An 18990-nucleotide genomic window follows, 5' to 3' on the forward strand; every position below is an offset into this window, starting at 1 on the left:
GTATGCACAGATGTCCAAGTAGCTGTCTCAAGGATGGAATTAGTATCCAAGGCAAATCCAACTTATAGTGCTTGGTAAAAGTATGCAGAGACGTCCAAGTAGCTGTCTCAAGGATGGCATTAGTATCGAAGCCAAATCCAACTTATAGTGCTTGGTAAAAGTATGCACAGACGTCCAAGTAGCTGTCTCAAGGATGGAATTAGTATCCAAGCCAAATCCAACTTATAGTGCTTGGTAAAAGTATGCACAGACGTCCAAGTAGCTGTCTCAAGGATGGAATTAGTATCCAAGCCAAATCCAACTTATAGTGCTTGGTAAAAGTATGCACAGACGTCCAAGTAGCTGTATCAAGGATGGAATTAGTATCCAAGCCAAATCCAACTTATAGTGCTTGGTAAAAGTATGCAGACGTCCAAGTAGCTGTCTCAAGGATGGCATTAGTATCCAAGCAAAATCCAACTTATAGTGCTTGGTAAAAGTATGCACAGACGTCCAAGTAGCTGTCTCAAGGATGGAATTAGTATCCAAGCCAAATCCAACTTATAGTGCTTGGTAAAAGTATGCACAGACGTCCAAGTAGCTGTCTCCAGGATGGAATTAGTATCCAAGCCAAATCCAACTTATAGTGCTTGGTAAAAGTATGCACAGATGTCCAAGTAGCTGTCTTAAGGATGGAATTAGTATCCAAGCTAAATCCAACTTATAGTGCTTGGTAAAAGTATGCACAGACGTCCAAGTAGCTGTCTCAAGGATGGCATTACTATCCAAGCAAAATCCAACTTATAGTGCTTGGTAAAAGTATGCACAGACGTCCAAGTAGCTGTCTCAAGGATGGAATTAGTTTCCAAGCCAAATCCAAGTTATAGTGCTAGGTAAAAGTATGCACAGACATCCAAGTAGCTGTCTCAAGGATGGAATTAGTATCCAAGCCAAATCCAACTTATAGTGCTTGGTAAAAGTATGCACAGACGTCCAAGTAGCTGTCTCAAGGATGGAATTAGTATCCAAGCCAAATCCAACTTTTAGTGCTTGGTAAAAGTATGCACAGACGTCCAAGTAGCTGTCTCAAGGATGGAATTAGTATCCAAGCCAAATCCAACTTATAGTGCTTGGTAAAAGTATGCACAGACGTCCAAGTAGCTGTCTCAAGGATGGAATTAGTATTCAAGCCAAATCCAACTTATAGTGCTTGGTAAAAGTATGCACAGACGTCCAAGTAGCTGTCTCAAGGATGGAATTAGTATCCAAGCCAAATCCAAATTATAGTGCTTGGTAAAAGTATGCACAGACATCCAAGTAGCTGTCTCAAGGATGGCATTAGTATCCAAGCCAAATCCAACTTATAGTGCTTGGTAAAAGTATGCAAACAATTCCAAGTAGCTGTCTCTAGGATGGCATTAGTATCCAAGCCAAATCCAACTTATAGTGCTTGGTAAAAGTATGCACAGACATCCAAGTAGCTGTCTCAAGGATGGAATTAGTATCCAAGCCAAATCCAACTTATAGTGCTTGGTAAAAGTATGCACAGATGTCCAAGTAGCTGTCTCAAGGATGGCATTAGTATCCAAGCCAAATCCAACTTATAGTGCTTGGTAAAAGTATGCACAGATGTCCAAGTAGCTGTCTCAAGGATGGAATTAGTATCCAAGCCAAATCCAACTTATAGTGCTTGGTAAAAGTATGCACAGATATCCAAGTAGCTGTCTCAAGGATGGAATTAGTATCCAAGCCAAATCCAACTTATAGTGCTTGGTAAAAGTATGCACAGACGTCCAAGTAGCTGTCTCAAGGATGGCATTTGTATCCAAGGCAAATCCAACTCATAGTGCTTGGTAAAAGTATGCACAGACATCCAAGTAGCTGTCTCAAGGATGGAATTAGTATCCAAGCCAAATCCAACTTATAGTGCTTGGTAAAAGTATGCACAGACGTCCAAGTAGCTGTCTCAAGGATGTAATTAGTATCCAAGCCAAATCCAACTTATAGTGCTTGGTAAAAGTATGCACAGATGTCCAAGTAGCTGTCTCAAGGATGGAATTAGTATCCAAGCCAAATCCAACTTATAGTGCTTGGTAAAAGTATGCAGACGTCCAAGTAGCTGTCTCAAGGATGGCATTAGTATCCAAGCAAAATCCAACTTATAGTGCTTGGTAAAAGTATGCACAGACGTCCAAGTAGCTGTCTCAAGGATGGAATTAGTATCCAAGCCAAATCCAACTTATAGTGCTTGGTAAAAGTATGCACAGACGTCCAAGTAGCTGTCTCAAGGATGTAATTAGTATCCAAGCCAAATCCAACTTATAGTGCTTGGTAAAAGTATGCACAGATGTCCAAGTAGCTGTCTCAAGGATGGAATTAGTATCCAAGCCAAATCCAACTTATAGTGCTTGGTAAAAGTATGCAGACGTCCAAGTAGCTGTCTCAAGGATGGCATTAGTATCCAAGCAAAATCCAACTTATAGTGCTTGGTAAAAGTATGCACAGACGTCCAAGTAGCTGTCTCAAGGATGGAATTAGTATCCAAGCCAAATCCAACTTATAGTGCTTGGTAAAAGTATGCACAGACGTCCAAGTAGCTGTCTCAAGGATGGAATTAGTATCCAAGCCAAATCCAACTTATAGTGCTTGGTAAAAGTATGCACAGATGTCCAAGTAGCTGTCTTAAGGATGGAATTAGTATCCAAGCTAAATCCAACTTATAGTGCTTGGTAAAAGTATGCACAGATGTCCAAGTAGCTGTCTCAAGGATGGCATTAGTATCCAAGCAAAATCCAACTTATAGTGCTTGGTAAAAGTATGCACAGACGTCCAAGTAGCTGTCTCAGTGCTTGGTAAAAGTATACACAGACATCAAGTAGCTGTCTCAGGATGGAATTAGTATCCCAAATCCAACTTATAGTGCTTGGTAAAAGCATGCACAGACGTCCAAGTAGCTGTCTCAAGGATGGAATTAGTATCCAAGCCAAATCCAACTTATAGTGCAAGTAGCTGTCTCAAGGATGGAATTAGTATCCAAGCCAAATCCAACTTATAGTGCTTGGTAAAAGTATGCACAGACGTCCAAGTAGCTGTCTCAAGGATGGAATTAGTATTCAAGCCAAATCCAACTTATAGTGCTTGGTAAAAGTATGCACAGACGTCCAAGTAGCTGTCTCAAGGATGGAATTAGTATCCAAGCCAAATCCAAATTATAGTGCTTGGTAAAAGTATGCACAGACATCCAAGTAGCTGTCTCAAGGATGTCATTAGTATCCAAGCCAAATCCAACTTATAGTGCTTGGTAAAAGTATGCAAACAATTCCAAGTAGCTGTCTCTAGGATGGCATTAGTATCCAAGCCAAATCCAACTTATAGTGCTTGGTAAAAGTATGCACAGACATCCAAGTAGCTGTCTCAAGGATGGAATTAGTATCCAAGCCAAATCCAACTTATAGTGCTTGGTAAAAGTATGCATAGATGTCCAAGTAGCTGTCTCAAGGATGGCATTAGTATCCAAGCCAAATCCAACTTATAGTGCTTGGTAAAAGTATGCACAGATGTCCAAGTAGCTCTCTCAAGGATGGAATTAGTATCCAAGCCAAATCCAACTTATAGTGCTTGGTAAAAGTATGCACAGATATCCAAGTAGCTGTCTCAAGGATGGAATTAGTATCCAAGCCAAATCCAACTTATAGTGCTTGGTAAAAGTATGCACAGACGTCCAAGTAGCTGTCTCAAGGATGGCATTAGTATCCAAGGCAAATCCAACTCATAGTGCTTGGTAAAAGTATGCACAGACGTCCAAGTAGCTGTCTCAAGGATGGAATTAGTATCCAAGCCAAATCCAACTTATAGTGCTTGGTAAAAGTATGCACAGACGTCCAAGTAGCTGTCTCAAGGATGGAATTAGTATCCAAGCCAAATCCATGTTATAGTGCTTGGTAAAAGTATGCACAGACGTCCAAGTAGCTGTCTCAAGGATGTAATTAGTATCCAAGCCAAATCCAACTTATAGTGCTTGGTAAAAGTATGCACAGACGTCCAAGTAGCTGTCTCAAGGATGGCATTAGTATCCAAGCAAAATCCAACTTATAGTGCTTGGTAAAAGTATGCACAGACATCCAAGTAGCTGTCTCAAGGATGGAATTAGTATCCAAGCCAAATCCAACTTATAGTGCTTGGTAAAAGTATGCACAGACGTCCAAGTAGCTGTCTCAAGGATGGAATTAGTATCCAAGCCTTTGACAAAAGCAGCAGAAGAAGCCACAGCCCTGGTAGAATGAGCCTTGAAAGAAGGAAGGCAGTTTTTTCCCCACAAAACAAGTACAAAAAATAAAAAGAAATGGCCTTAGATATCAAAGATGAAAGAGTTTGCTTAGAAACAGACAAACCTAAAAACCTAGAATGAAAGAATACAAAAATGTGCTCAGATTTATGAAATACTTTAGTTTTATCCACAGCTGAGCTGTCTATGCAAATCCAAGGTGTGAAGCACCTTCTCACTAGCAGACTGTAGAGAAGGGAAATCATGGGAAAACAAATACACCGATTAAGAGACACCTCAGTAACCACCTGGGGCATAAAAGGAGGATTACTAGGAAAAGACACCCCGTCTTAGAAGCCAAAGGGGGAGTCAAAGGCAGACGAGCAGAAATAGCTGACAGGTTGGTCTTAACAGAAAAATATGCCAACCCAGCATTGAGCAATTCACACAAACTAGACAGAATCAAAAGAACTTTTACAGAAAGTGGATCCAGGTTACAAGTTAGCCATCAAACAGAAAATCTCTTCCATTTGGATAAATAAGATTTTCTGGTATTGAGTTTCCTGGCCTCCTGCACAACCTGAAGTATGCCCTCAAAAAAAAGTTACCTAATAAGGATCAAAACTCTATCATGGACAGTGTCAGTTGAAGAGTGGGCAGGTGGGGATGGATAAGCAGATCTACTCTGTGAGGTAACTTTTGATGATTACCCTTGGCTAAATGCAGTAGATGAGGGAACCAATGCCATCTGAGCCAAAAGGGAGTCACCACCAATATTTTGGGAGAGTCTCGTTCTATCTTGAACAGGACCCTTGGTGTGAGAAGAAGGGGAGGGAAGGCAAAAAGAAAAACCCCCTTCTAGGAAAAAGATAGGGCATCTATCTTTCAAGTCAGAGGACATGGGACTCTGTGCAAAAGTGAGGAGGTTGACCGTTCAGAGGGGAAGCAAAAAGATCTACTTAAGCAGTGGTGGACCATGTCCAAAAACACATCTCTGTTAAGCATCCACTCATGAGTTTATGTAATGGACCTGCTCAGAGAATCTGCCACAATGTTCTGATCTGAAGGAATAAAAACACCCTGAAGAGCCACCTGGAATCACTGGATAGCTATATCCCAAACTTAAGAGCCAGTCTGCACAAGAGGGAAGACTGTGTCCTCCCTTGCTTGTTGATGTGCCACATCATTGTGGTATAGTCCATGAAGACTTTGGAAGACTGTGTCCTCCCTTGCTTGTTGATGTGCCACATCATTGTGGTATAGTCCATGAAGACTTTGGAAGACTGTGTCCTCCCTTGCTTGTTGATGTGCCACATCATTGTGGTATAGTCCATGAAGACTTTGGAAGACTGTGTCCTCCCTTGCTTGTTGATGTGCCACATCATTGTGGTATAGTCCATGAAGACTTTGGAAGACTGTGTCCTCCCTTGCTTGTTGATGTGCCACATCATTGTGGTATAGTCCATGAAGACTTTGGAAGACTGTGTCCTCCCTTGCTTGTTGATGTGCCACATCATTGTGGTATAGTCCATGAAGACTTTGCGGCTCCATGGAAGGAACAGATAATGAAAGGCATGAAGAGCCAGAAGAAGCGCTCTCATCTCTTTACAGTTGATATGGTCCTTCTTTTGACAAAGAGTCCAAAGGCCCTGAGCTTTCAGAGGACCGAAGGATCCCTCACCCCACAAGTGAGGCATCTATAAAGAGTTCCCAAATGGGGACTGGAGGTTGAAAGGGAAGCCCTGGGTTTAGAGATAATTGATGAATGCACCCATGAAGTTCCAGTTTGAGGCATGGCAGAAGGGGAATTGGAAAATCTAAAGGATGAAAATGTTGAAGCCTGACTGAATTTAGGAACCACTGGAGCTTTCTCATATGAAACCTGATTGGAGGAAGCATAGGAATGGCAGAAGCCGTAACACAGAGCCCTCAGAAACTCCCTTGCTGTAATGGAGGCCAGACAAAGAAGAGAGTGAAAGAAAGCAGTCAGAGTTAAAGCCTTGGGAGGAGTCAGGGATGCCAGCATTGAAAAGTCTGGAGCCTGCACCCAAGAAACACATTTTTATTTTTATTTTATTTTACATTTGTTAACCGGGCTAGGCCAACTGGATATATTTCCATTTTCAGCAGAGGCCCGAGGAGAAAAGCTCCACAGTAACATTTAAAAAAAAAAAATTATAATGCACACTTGTAAGAGAAAAAAGTAAAAATGTAAGAAATGTTAAGACAAAAAATAAATGAGAGAACAGTAGTTACAAGGTCATACTATATACATAAAGACCATATTCGGAAAAAAAAGAGAAATATTTACAGAAATATATATATAAAAAAAAAACTTTGAAAAAGAGATTAGGTACTCGTACAATGAAATATATGAGGTTGTTTACAGTATGTTAACAGTTATTTCATATTATCACATGATCCTGAGAAGGAATTAGGAATAATTTTTGGAAGTTCATTGTAAACCCCAGGCTTTGCATGAGACAAATAGCAAAGTGAAGATGCTGAAGTAAAATCTCTGGAGAGGAAGCCTTAGTGAGCAGGTCATCCAGATAAAGAAAAATCTGTGTTCCCTTCATCCTGCAAAAAGCAATCATAGGAGTGAGGCATTTAGTGAAGACCCATGGGGCAGAAGAGAGGCCAAACAGCAAAGCAGAGAACTGAAAGTGAAAAGAAGCATTGGAGAAATGTAAAAACTTCCTGAAAAGGGGATGAAGAGGGATATGGAGATATGCATCCTTGAGGTCTGGAGAAACTAGAAAAGTATGGAAAAGTAGAAGAGCAAATATGGATTCTTCATCAGAGTTACCATCCTCATCAGATGAAACCTCCTCCCTAGGCCTCTTAAGAGGAGTAAAAGACCAAGGGAGAGCAGGAACAGAGACTCCTTGAGGGGGCTTCAAAGCCATAATAGCATTAAAGCAACTCTGTGAGAAATCCTGCCATTTATGCTGAGGGTCCTTAGGAGAAGAAGAAATATCCTTCGTCTTCTGTTTCTTTTTCAAAGGGACATCAGCCCTAAAGATCTTAGGAGGCCCAGACCCCTTCCTACAAGTGTAGTAGGAATCTCCTCCCTAACAAGGATTTGTGGAACACCACTAGGTCCTTCAGAAATAATCTGGCTCCCCTGAACATCTGAAACAGATATTTGCAAGGCCTTCGGAAATATGAGATGAGCTGGATTCATGCCAAAATGGACATGGTAGAGGAATCTGACTGAAAAAATGGGTGATCCTCCAGGCTTTCACCAGCCTCAAGATAGACATCTGGTGGAGGTGGTACAGCTGAAGAATCTGACAGACCTTTCTTAGTCTTCTTTTTTTGTGGATGGCTGCCTTTCTGGCTGTGATGATTCCGCTATAGTAGTCTTAGCCAATAATTTAATATGTTAGTTTTCAAGGTAGATAGCGAAAGAGGAGAAACAATTACACAAAGTCTTTGAAACAACTGCCTGACAAGTAGGACAAGATGAATGGTCATGGCACTCACCCAAGCAAAACAAACACTGCTCGTGACAGTCCTTATGGAGAGTCTGCCTCTCACACTGGCATTTCTCCTTTCTGGATGACATGAAACCAATAACTACAAGTAAAAGAAGATAAAGAAGAAAAACCCAAATGGGGCACTTATCTGGCAACCAGCAGATCAGTGTGTTCAGACCAATGACCAAATATGGCATTCAGACTTCTGGCAAAGAATTTCTGAGAATGGTACATTTGTACATCACCTTTATGCCCTATGTTGTGTGCAGGAAGCATATGTGTGATGTATCATGGTCCTATTACAACCTAAGGCTTTGGTATACTAGCCAGACATTGGGCTACCCTTGGCAGGGAAACCCACCTGTAAAGAATACTGCAATAATGATATGGAAGGACATCCACTGTTGTAGGTGAAGAGCAATGCTTGTCTAGCAAAGGCATGAAAATCTTTGAATCAAAACACTTTCTTCCCTGAGATAGCTGGTGTAGAGTAACTTCTATAGCAAATACAGAAGCAATATTTAGATGTTAGCAAACTGCTGAATATGCAGTATAGCTGCAGAATTTTAAATGTTCCTGCTGAGTCAAGTCAGTTTCTTTCAAAAGACAGATGACCTTCTGCCCATTAACAGGCAGAGTCCTGAAGGATAATAGTTGTGACTCTATGTGTTTTATCACCTCTTAACATTTTTGAAGGAGGCTTCACCCTGACATAGGAACTATGCCACCCCATACTTATGCTATGCATGCATTCTGATTCTGATGTCATCCTACCACTGTTTAGGGTCCCCCATACTCATGCTGGGCATGCATTCTGATCCTGACATCATTCTACAATTGTGTAGGGGCCCCCATACACATGCTGTGAACCCATTCTGACATCATCCTACCACTGTGTAGGGGCCCCCATACTCATACTATGCATGTATCCTGATTCTGACATCATCCTAACACTGTGTAAGGGCCCCCATACTCATGCTATGCATGCATTCTGATTCTGACATCATCCTACCACTGTGTAGGGGCCCCCATACTTACGCTATGTATGCATTCTGATTCTGACATCATCCTACCACTGTGTAGGGTCCCCCATGTTCATGCTATGCATGCATTCTGATTCTGACATCAGCCAACCACTGTGTAGGGGCCCCCATACTCATGCTATGCATGCATTCTGACATCATCCTGCCACTGTGTAGGGGCCCCCATACTCATGCTATGAATACATCCTGACATCTTCTTACCACTGTGTAGAGGCCCCCATACTCATGCTATGCATGCATTCTGATTCTGACATCATCCTACCACTGTGTAGGGGCCCCCATACTCATGCTATGCATGCATTCTGATTCTTCCATCATCCTACCACTGTGTAGGGGCCCACATACTCATGCTATGCATGCATTCTGATTTTTCCATCATCCTGCCACTGTGTAGGGCCCCCATACTCACGCTATGCATGTATTCTGATTCTGACATCATCCTACCACTGTGTAGTGGCCCCCCCATACTCATGCTATGCATGTATTCTGACATCATCCTACCAATGTGTAGGGGCCCCCATTCGCATGCTATGCATGCATTCTGATTCTGACATCATCCTACCACTGTGTAGTGGGCCCCCCATACTCATGCTATGCATGCATTCTGACATCATCCTACCACTGTGTAGGGGCTCTCCATACTCATGCTATGCACACATTCTGACATCATCCTACCACTGTGTAGTGGGCCCTCATACTCATGCTATACTTGCATTCTGATTCTGACACCATCCTACCACTGTGCAGGCCCCCTCCCCATTCTCATGCTATGCATGCATTGTGATACTGACATCATCCTACCACTGTGTGGCCCCCCCCCATACTCATGCTATGCATGCATTCTGATTCTGACACCATCCTACCACTGTGTAGGGGCCCCCATTCTCATGGTATGCATGCATTCTGATTCTGACACCATCCTACCACTGTTTGGGGGCCCCCATACTCATGCTATGCATGCATTCTGATTCTGACATCATCCTACCACTGTGAAGGGGCCCCCATTCTCATGCGATGCATGCATTCTGATTCTGACATCATCCTACCACTGTGTAGTGGGCCCCCATTCTCATGCTATGCATGCATTCTGGCATCATCCTACCACTGTGTAGGGGCCCTCCATACTCATGCTATGCACGCATTCTGACATCATCCTACCAATGTGTAGGGGCCCCCATACTCATGCTATACTTGCATTCTGATTCTGACACCATCCTACCACTGTGCAGGCCCCTTCCCATTCTCATGCTATGCATGCATTGTGATACTGACATCATCCTACCACTGTGTAGCCCCCCCATACTCATGCTATGAATGCATTCTGACATCATCCTACCACTGTGTAGTGGGCCCCCATACTCATGCTATGCATGCGTTCTGATTCTGACACCATCCTACCACTGTGCAGGCCCCCTCCCCATTCTCATGCTATGCATGCATTGTGATACTGACATCATCCTACCACTGTGTAGGGAGCCCCCATTTTTAGAGGTTATTCTTCAGTCAGGATATCACTAATAAGTCTGAACTGCTCCTTATAAGGCAAGTCCGGCTGAATTATTAATTACTTTGTTCAAAATTTCATGGAAGTACAGTCAATCTCCGTTAAATGCATTGTCATAAATTTAGCAGAACTACAGATTTTAACAGAGCATTCAAACACCTTAACAGTTACCTGGTGTCACATCTTCCCCAGTGCAGTAGTGAGGTATCTGTTAAATACACTAATTTTAGTAAATTTATGTCACTAGTACTGTGGCTGATTTTTATTTATTTACTTAGTTATCTTTGTTCCTTTGCAGCTAGTTTGTAAACAATTACATTTTATTTATTCTGAATGTATTTAAGACCTTAGTGTGAATTTGTCATTTAGGCATGTACAATCTCTGTAACTGCTGAATCACTTGCGATTACTCATATTGAGAAAATAAACGATTAAGCATTTAGTTTCTGTCTTTAAAGGTGTTGACCAAATTCCTCATGCACGTATACTTCTAAATAAAAACCTCAGTTATCTCTAAAGGGGAAGCACAGTTGGATGCTTTCCTAAACATTTATGGCATTGCCAGCATCATCAGAAAGGGTATTCAGGGAACATGATATGCAATATTTAACCAATGAGGTTGTTTGCCGGTTTTGTTTTTCTTTTGCTGTTGTTTTCGGTGTTGCTCCATTCTGTGTGCATCACAGGAGGAGAAACTGGATAGAAGTAGGCAAAAGAGCAAAATGGAGTTCATTCTCAAACTAAATCTCCAGAAATATATAAAATCTGGCTAGACTACCAAATGGCACCGTGAGTGGCAGCTGATACCAGTATATATTTATCAACTTGCTTCCTGTCCCTGTCTAGCAATGTTACCTAAGTAAAATTAAAAAGAAATACACAATGGGAAGGCATTGTGCTTCTTGCCTCAGGTAACATATTTCAGTGCAAGAAGATGGACCTATTTTATAAAGTGCTGAGTGTACACATTGGATCCCTAGGTATCAGTCAGTCTAAACAATACATTTATGAGCTTCGTCTCAAAATGAACATTATCTCACTTTTTTAAACAACTTTATTAATTTATCACTTAAGACATAGGCAGACATATACATTCATAGAAATAAAGTAAACCATAATAACATTTTGCCATTTACACACATTTTACATTGAATATATTTCTTTTTCTTTATAAGAAATATCTTTCAATCCAACATTAACATAAATTGCTCAATTCCTCACTTCCCTTAAACCACACTTCTCCTTCAGAACACTATATTACATGTATTGTTCCCAAAATTGCATTCTTTTCTAAACACTTTGCTCCTTCCGTTTTGCAAAGAGCCTTCTTCCAGTTCTTTCATGTCCCTTACGGTACGCCATACTTCAAACACGGTTGGTTTAGATGCTGATTTCCATTTTCTAGTAATTGATTTCTTGGCAGCCAACAACAATAAACTTACCAAGACCTTACAATGTCTAGTCAATCCAGATCCTGTGTCCCAGCTCAGAAGAATCATTTACTTAGTTACAGGCATTTGCTTCCCCAGCGTATCTGGCAGAGTACTGTCTAGGGAATTTTTAAAATCAGCTAGTTCATTACACTCCCAAAAACATATTCCCAGTTACCTCCTACTTCCTCATCACACTTTTAACACTTGCTACCTGTGGAAAATTTATTTGCAGCCTGCTTGGAGAAAAAATACTTATGCAAACAATTTCAAGCAAAAATCCTAAACCTTTTGGACGTTGTTGCACACTTGGGAGCCATACATATGACTTCCCATTGTTCTCTTGTAAATTGCTTTTCCAGTCTTTAACAGTTTTTCTAACCTCCTTTGATTGATTCTTATATTTATCGAGTAATATTTTAATATTTTATATGTCCTACTAATTATCCTCCTTTTAAAAGAAGCTTTTGTCCTAGATTTGACTAAAATCTGTACCAGAGCAGGTCTTTCCCTAAGGACTTCCCTATCCCTTTCTCTTTGCTGATACTCTGATATCAATACCTGCTAAGGAAGGTAGTCTCTAACTTGCAGTCCAAACTTGTTGGCCTCATCGCACACTATTGCCTTTCCATCACTAGTTATTTGCTCCAAATACCATGGTTCCTTTGCCATATTTCTCCAGTAAATCCCAGCCCCTCTTGTCTACTTTTTGTCTACTTGCAGTCATCCTTATTGGAAGAATTTCCTTTATGTATTCCAGTTTTGGCTTTGTTCTTAGAATATTTATTCTTTTTAAAGGTCTGCATCCAAAGTCCCACTCTTTTCAGATTTTTTGGACCCCCCCCCCACTTCATCATCATCATCCCTTTCTGATCTGATTTATAACCTTGTGTATATGAGCCTTAACTGTTGTACCTCTAAAATATCCTTTCAGATCAGGTAATCATAAATGGCTATGTTCTATTAAGAAAACCAGCTTATTCAACTTAACATTTTCTCTCTTTCTCTCCCAGATAAATTCCTTCAACTTTTTATTAATTATTGTCCACAACTTCAACTCTGGTTGATAAAAATATGCCTGACATATATATGTACAACTAAGGGGACTAAAAACATTCTCACTACTTGTATCTTAGTGTCCATATCCATAAATAAGAACTTCCAGTTTCTCAGTTTTGATATTATCTTTTGTTTAGTCTGTTTCCACATATCCTTAGCTGCTGTAATACAAGCCTTTTTAATCCATGAATACTTCAGCTTTTCTTGTCCCCACAAATATGGGTATTACTAAACCAATTTGTGAGTGGGTACATAATTTACAGTTGTAGCCTTTGTTTTATCTTCATTAATTGTATATCCCAAAAAGGCTTGAAACTGTTTAAAAATGTTTCACAACACTTGAGATGTCCTTTTCTGGACTTAAATAAAGTAAAGTCAATAAAGTGCAAATAAAGCCGACTTTTCTTGATTGCCACACCAGTTATAAGCTTGAAATTGTGGCTCCCTTGTTTTCTTTCCCAGTGGCTCTAAATATAAAGCAAATAACAAAGGGGAAGGTCATTCTCTGCTCAAAGACAGAGACTTTCCTGCAGATTGATTAGGCAACCTTTATCTCCTCTCCTCAACAGTGTCTTACTTTAGAAGAAACTAACCGAATATGTACGTTTTCTGAAGCCTGCACTGCAGGTACTTGGGTGGTTTACATTTTAAACAAATAAAGCTATGTGTTTAGGTATGATAACAAATATAACGATAGGTGAGTCAAGATTTCATAGTCTTCAAGCCTGAAATATCCAATTTATTTGAGGTCATAATCTAAATCATATATTGCTTCTTAGGATGGGTAATATAGCCATATATAGTTATTCACCTACCTGGTCACCTACTATTCATTTATTTATTTAAATTTGTTGACCGGGAGTGTCCGACTGGACGTAGGTCCATTTTCAGCAGAGGCCCGGGGAGAAAAGCTCCACAGTTAAAATAAACAGACAGTAGTTACATTGGATTACATAGCGATTAACAATTTACATAGCAATTACTTACAACATATTTACAGATGAAGAACATAGTACATCAGTAGACAACCATAATCTTTATCTGTGAAGTACATAACAGGCATTAACAATTGTTACAATAAGAAGTTCCTGCTGTATAATAAGTACTAGGCTTATGAGCATCTGAGCTTGCTATAATCAAGGTAGTTAGTGGGGTGGAAAGAAAGGTAGTGGTTGGATGGGGTGGGTGATATTAGAGTGGGAGTTGCAAGGGCATAGCCAGCATGTTTTTAGGTGCGCTTTTAGTAAAGTTTTGAAGTGGGTGCATGATGGTATGGAGGTAATTGTGGGTGGGAGGGAGTTCCATAATTTGGCTATGGAGCAAGAGAATAGTGCTTCACCAGCAGAGTTATTGGCTTTAGTGATCTGCAAGTGATTTTTGTTGCTGGATCTTAGTGGTCTGGTGGTGCAATAGGGTTGGAGTAGATTCTGGAGGGATGGGACATTTAGTGGATGGTTTACTAGTTTGTGGGCGAGTGAGAGTTCATACCATTGAAGGAGGTGAGGGAGTTCAAGCCAGCCCAGTTCAGCAAGTGAGAGACAGTGGTGACTACAGTAGGATGCCCCTGTGGCGAATTTGGCATTTTGTTGTAGCAGGTCTCTAGCTTGTTTAGATCACATTGCCTTAGGTTGGTATATATTGGAGAGGCATAAAGTAGGGTGGAGATAAGGTGGGAATTTGCTATTGAAATCTTTGCTGCTTTGGTGAGAAGTTGCTTATTTCTGTATAACGCCCTAGTTTTTGTGGACTTTTTTTATGGTCATGGATATGTGAATGTCAAATTTTAGTTTATTGTCTATTTCCATTCCTAGCAATTTGGTGTGTTCAGTTGGGTATATAGTGGTGTTGTCTTTTGCTGTGATGTTAAAGTGAGAGTTGTTTTGAGTATGTTTGGTGGGTTGGAAGATGAGTAGTTTAGTTTTGTTTGGATTGAGTATTAATTGGGCATCGGATAACCAAGTTTCAACAGAGGAAAAGGCTTTAGTACTAAGGTACTAAACTGAGGAAAGTCTAAAAGTAGCATGTATGTAACTGTAGCTGTGTGTGGGTGTGGGGGGGGTTAAAAGTGGTGCGACATGCGTAAATCATTTCTCCAACACTGATGCAGTCATTTTCCAGAGCTGTGTATATAAACTGAGTCACCCTTGTTTACTTTTTGAGCGACTGCTGTTCAGCTACTCTTACACTAGGGTCTATATTAAAAGACCAAAGAGGTGTTTCAGTGAACACCTCTTGGTCGACACGTGATGAACGAACGCACTAAAGTGCGAAAGCTCAAAACAGTGATTTCTTTCCCTGGGAAAGAAATCACTTGGCCATCCACGTGTGTTCACCCCTTTCCTCAATGTAGTGCAATCTCGGAGTTGGTATATTTAGTTAGGGCTGGGTGTGGGGGGCACAGCCCACCATGTTGTTATGTTTTAAAGTGTGTGTGTGTGTGTGTGTGTGTGTGTGTGTGTGTGTGTGTGTGTGTGTGTGTCCACGTTTGTGTTAGCGGTTTCAAACCACTGTTTTGAGCATTCACACTTTAGTGCATTTGCTCATTACGTGTTGACCAAGAGGTGTTCGCTGAAACATCTCTTCGGTCTTTTAATATAGACCCAACACAGACTACATAATATATTACTATAGTCAATTGTTTTCTTATGCAGCATTGAATTTAACAGGTAAAATTATTTCCAGGAAAAAAAAAACAGTTGTCAATACGCTGTGGATGTGATTTTGGTGTTAAAATTATCTTATATGGACAATGTAATTAGTAAGAGATACCTGTATACAGTGTAGGTTTGACATCATGGATTTATTCATAGGTAGAATTTAGATGTTATGATTCTGGCCTCTCACCTACAGTATTTTGATAATCCCTGCTATGGCATTAAGTATGTTAGATAAACCTAGGTCACTGGCAACACAAGCATTATTTATTTATTTATTTCACATTTGCTTACCGGGAAAGTCTGATTGGACAAAATGTCCTTTTTCAGTAGAGGCCCAGGGAGAAAAGCTCCACATTTATAAATAACAGTACAATATACAATGTACAGATAGAAATGTTGATTGAATCTCAGATAAAACACAAAATGAAAAATACATGTTATGCGTTTCACTAATACAGTCATATAGTCTAGGCAGGAATGCAAAGCATAGCAGTACTGTGATTGAAGGTAAAAAAAAAGCAGATTTGCTTCGTAGGATATAGCTGCCTTAAGACATGTATTTCCTAACCAGGATTTGAGCTAAACAGCCATGACATTACTCCATTCTTAAGTGCCATATATCTGATGTGATTATTAATGATGACCTTCGAGGCTGAGGTGACACTTGCCATCTCTGGACATAAATAACAAAACAACACTGGAAAAGATCCACTAATAAACTAAATGAACAAAATTGGCTCTTTGGTAGTTTCACACCATAAGCTCCATACTCTTAGAAAAGCACATGATCTGTATAAAAAGCAGACGTCCAAGCAAATAAAATGACAAACAGAACTATGTATGGAGCTTATGGTGTGAAATTACCAAAGAGTCAGTTTTGTTCATCTCTGGACATACACAAAATTCCCTTAAGAACACCACTCATGAGTGCTGCTGTGAATGTATTGACTTCTTGTATGTATTGCTTATCCGTTACAAATAAATTGGCATCATATTTTTACAGGGATATATACTACATCGACACACATTATATTATGACATTGTTTTTTTTTTTAACTTCTATTTGGTAACTGGGATAGTCTGGTATGCCCACGGGTCCCCTTTCCGCAAAAGTCCCAGGGAGCAAAGCTTCAATGGAAATATAGTTTGCATTTGAAATGTATAGTTTACATACAGATATAATCATCTTAGCTTCAGAAGTGGTTTACAACAAGCTGTAAGTTTTTTATTACACACTAACAACATATGCTGTTCAGCTTCTTCTGGCTTTTTCCCGGTTACGGGTCGCCACAGCGGATCACCTTGTCCGCTCATGATTGGCAGTGGAGTTTTATGGTGTCGAGTTGCCAGCCCAGCGCCCAACCTTCCACAGAAGGTGTATACACACACTCACACCTAGGGCCAATTTAGAGTATCCAATCCACCTGCAGCATGTCTTTGGGATGTGGGAGGAAACTGGAGCACCTGGAGGAAACCCACGCGACCACAGGGAGGACATGCAGACTCCGCACAGAAGGCACCCCAGCCGAGGATCGAACCGGAGAACCTCTTGATGTGAGGCGGCAATGCTAACCACTGCACCACTGTGGCTGCCCAACATATACTGTTCAACTATTATTTACATAACCATATCAATATATTGTTCTTTTTTTATTCCAGTTTCAGATAAAGCATTAAAACACAAGTCAACCCTCAGCTGAAACAACATAAAGTGTTTTCCTCGATGAAGTTTTACAAATTTGCTTTGAAACCAAATGCACATTTTGTTCTACAATGTACTCTGTGTGTGTATGTGTGTGTGTGTGTGTGTGTGTGTGTGTGTGTGTGTGTGTGTGTGTGTGTAAACACACACACACATTATATATATATATATAAAATACTAAAATGCAGACACACACACACACACACACACACATATTTCTGTTAAGTCAATAAGGCACCACTCTAAAAATGTCTAATTTTTTGCAATCACACTTCAGTAGTATGACAAAGCTAATACAGCAGTTATCTCTTTGAGTCTTTTTCTCGAAGGCAGTTGAATGGTGCTACTTTAGATCTATATCGTTTGTTGTATCTACATAAGATTATTATAGCATGTTTTATATGCATCCATGATTAACAGCATTAAATCTGTAAATATAGCACAAGACATTTTATTATCCAGGCTTACGCTTCACAATCTCTGTCATGCACTCATTCAGAGTTCTGCTTAGCTGATTGGCCCCATAGTTCTTCTTACTGATTTTACTGTATCTTTCAGTTAGGGCTGTGAATCCTTTTAAATTAAATATGAGAAAAGTAAGTTAGTGCACATGATTGCAAGACTTGAAGTGTCAACAACAGAAAAAAACAAATATTGTAAGGTCAGTGAAACTGCTTACACTGTCTTTCATGGCAAGTAAAGACCTTTATTCTGATTTTTGAGAATGTGAAAATATTTTTATTAACAATTGTTTAACACATTTTATGGTTCATGAGAAAAGTCTAGCCATTATCATGTGCAGTATGCTAACATTTATGTAGAAACTTCACCAAGAATAATGAAATAATAGCTTAAAAATGTGAAGCCTTATTTGGCAAAAGATTCATAAAAGTGCTGAAATGTTTAATAAATAGTATGCAAAATATTAAACAAACTTCTTCATGTATTGTTTAAGTATTATTTTCTGCAGGTCTCTTTTCCCCTCCTGCCTATTGAACAGCAAGCCTCCTAAGTTAGACTCAAACCCAGTCATACCCACACACTTGGTACCCACTGTAAAGATGGGAGCCAACAAGAGAAGTTGTAAAAGGAGTTGCAAGTCTGGTTTTGCCTTTACATAGACTTGTTTATCTGCTTCCCAGATGTGGGAAGAGAGATAGTTGCCCCATGCTCAGCATATTCTGGTTCCCCCCACCCCAAACTGGGGTATTGTGGTGTCCAAACGTGCCTCTGGGTAGAGAACTGTTTAGTACCGTCTCTCTCTAGTGCACAGGCTAAGGAGGCATTCCCTGTAGTAGTAACCTGCCCCACAAATTGTTGGCATGAACACTTGCATGACTTCGGGGGCCTTCTACCCACCACTAGATATATAAATGCTCCCACACTCAGACCCTGAGTGCCACAATAACAGGCTTGGCAACACCAACCAGCATTATTCCAAAATAACTCCAATTCCACATTCTGTCTTTTTCTGCAATCCCTCTTCAGGTGATATCTAACAAGCATCAAACAAGATGTCTCTAAGAAAGTGAAATATTACAAATTGTTGATTAGTGCACAAACAGTAGGTAGACATTTCCTTTGTGCAGCACCCAACTGGTGGCTTGTGGGTATCCCTACATCCGCAGGGGGAACCACTAATTTCCTGCATGCATACTTAAGCAATATGACAAAGCTGATACAACAGTTATTTCTTCCAGTCTTTTTCTCTGATATTCATCTGGCTCAGATAAGTGCAGGTCAGTGTAGCTCAGGTTCCTTTTTGTTGCAGCCTTTTCCTGAATCCAAGTGCGACACAACCAAGTTATTTCATTTCCATTTTAGTTGTGGGTCTAACTACAAAACAAAGGGACAGCTGTCAGCCCATTAC

General features: G+C 40.3%; 1 protein-coding gene across 1 annotated transcript in view; it reads right to left on the reverse strand.

The window, feature by feature from the left end:
• Positions 1–18990, reverse strand: part of ADCY10 (adenylate cyclase 10) — a 376739-nt gene that overhangs the window by 346499 nt on the left and 11250 nt on the right. Inside the window, exon 2 of the mRNA XM_044054989.1 lies at positions 17589–17693. Within this exon, the coding sequence (XP_043910924.1) occupies positions 17589–17693 (105 nt within the window). The remainder of the gene's footprint in view (positions 1–17588; positions 17694–18990) is intronic.

Source organism: Protopterus annectens, chromosome 13.part0 (assembly GCF_019279795.1).
Source record: "Protopterus annectens isolate FY-2018-M chromosome 13.part0, PAN1.0, whole genome shotgun sequence".
Classification (NCBI taxonomy): domain Eukaryota; kingdom Metazoa; phylum Chordata; order Ceratodontiformes; family Protopteridae; genus Protopterus; species Protopterus annectens.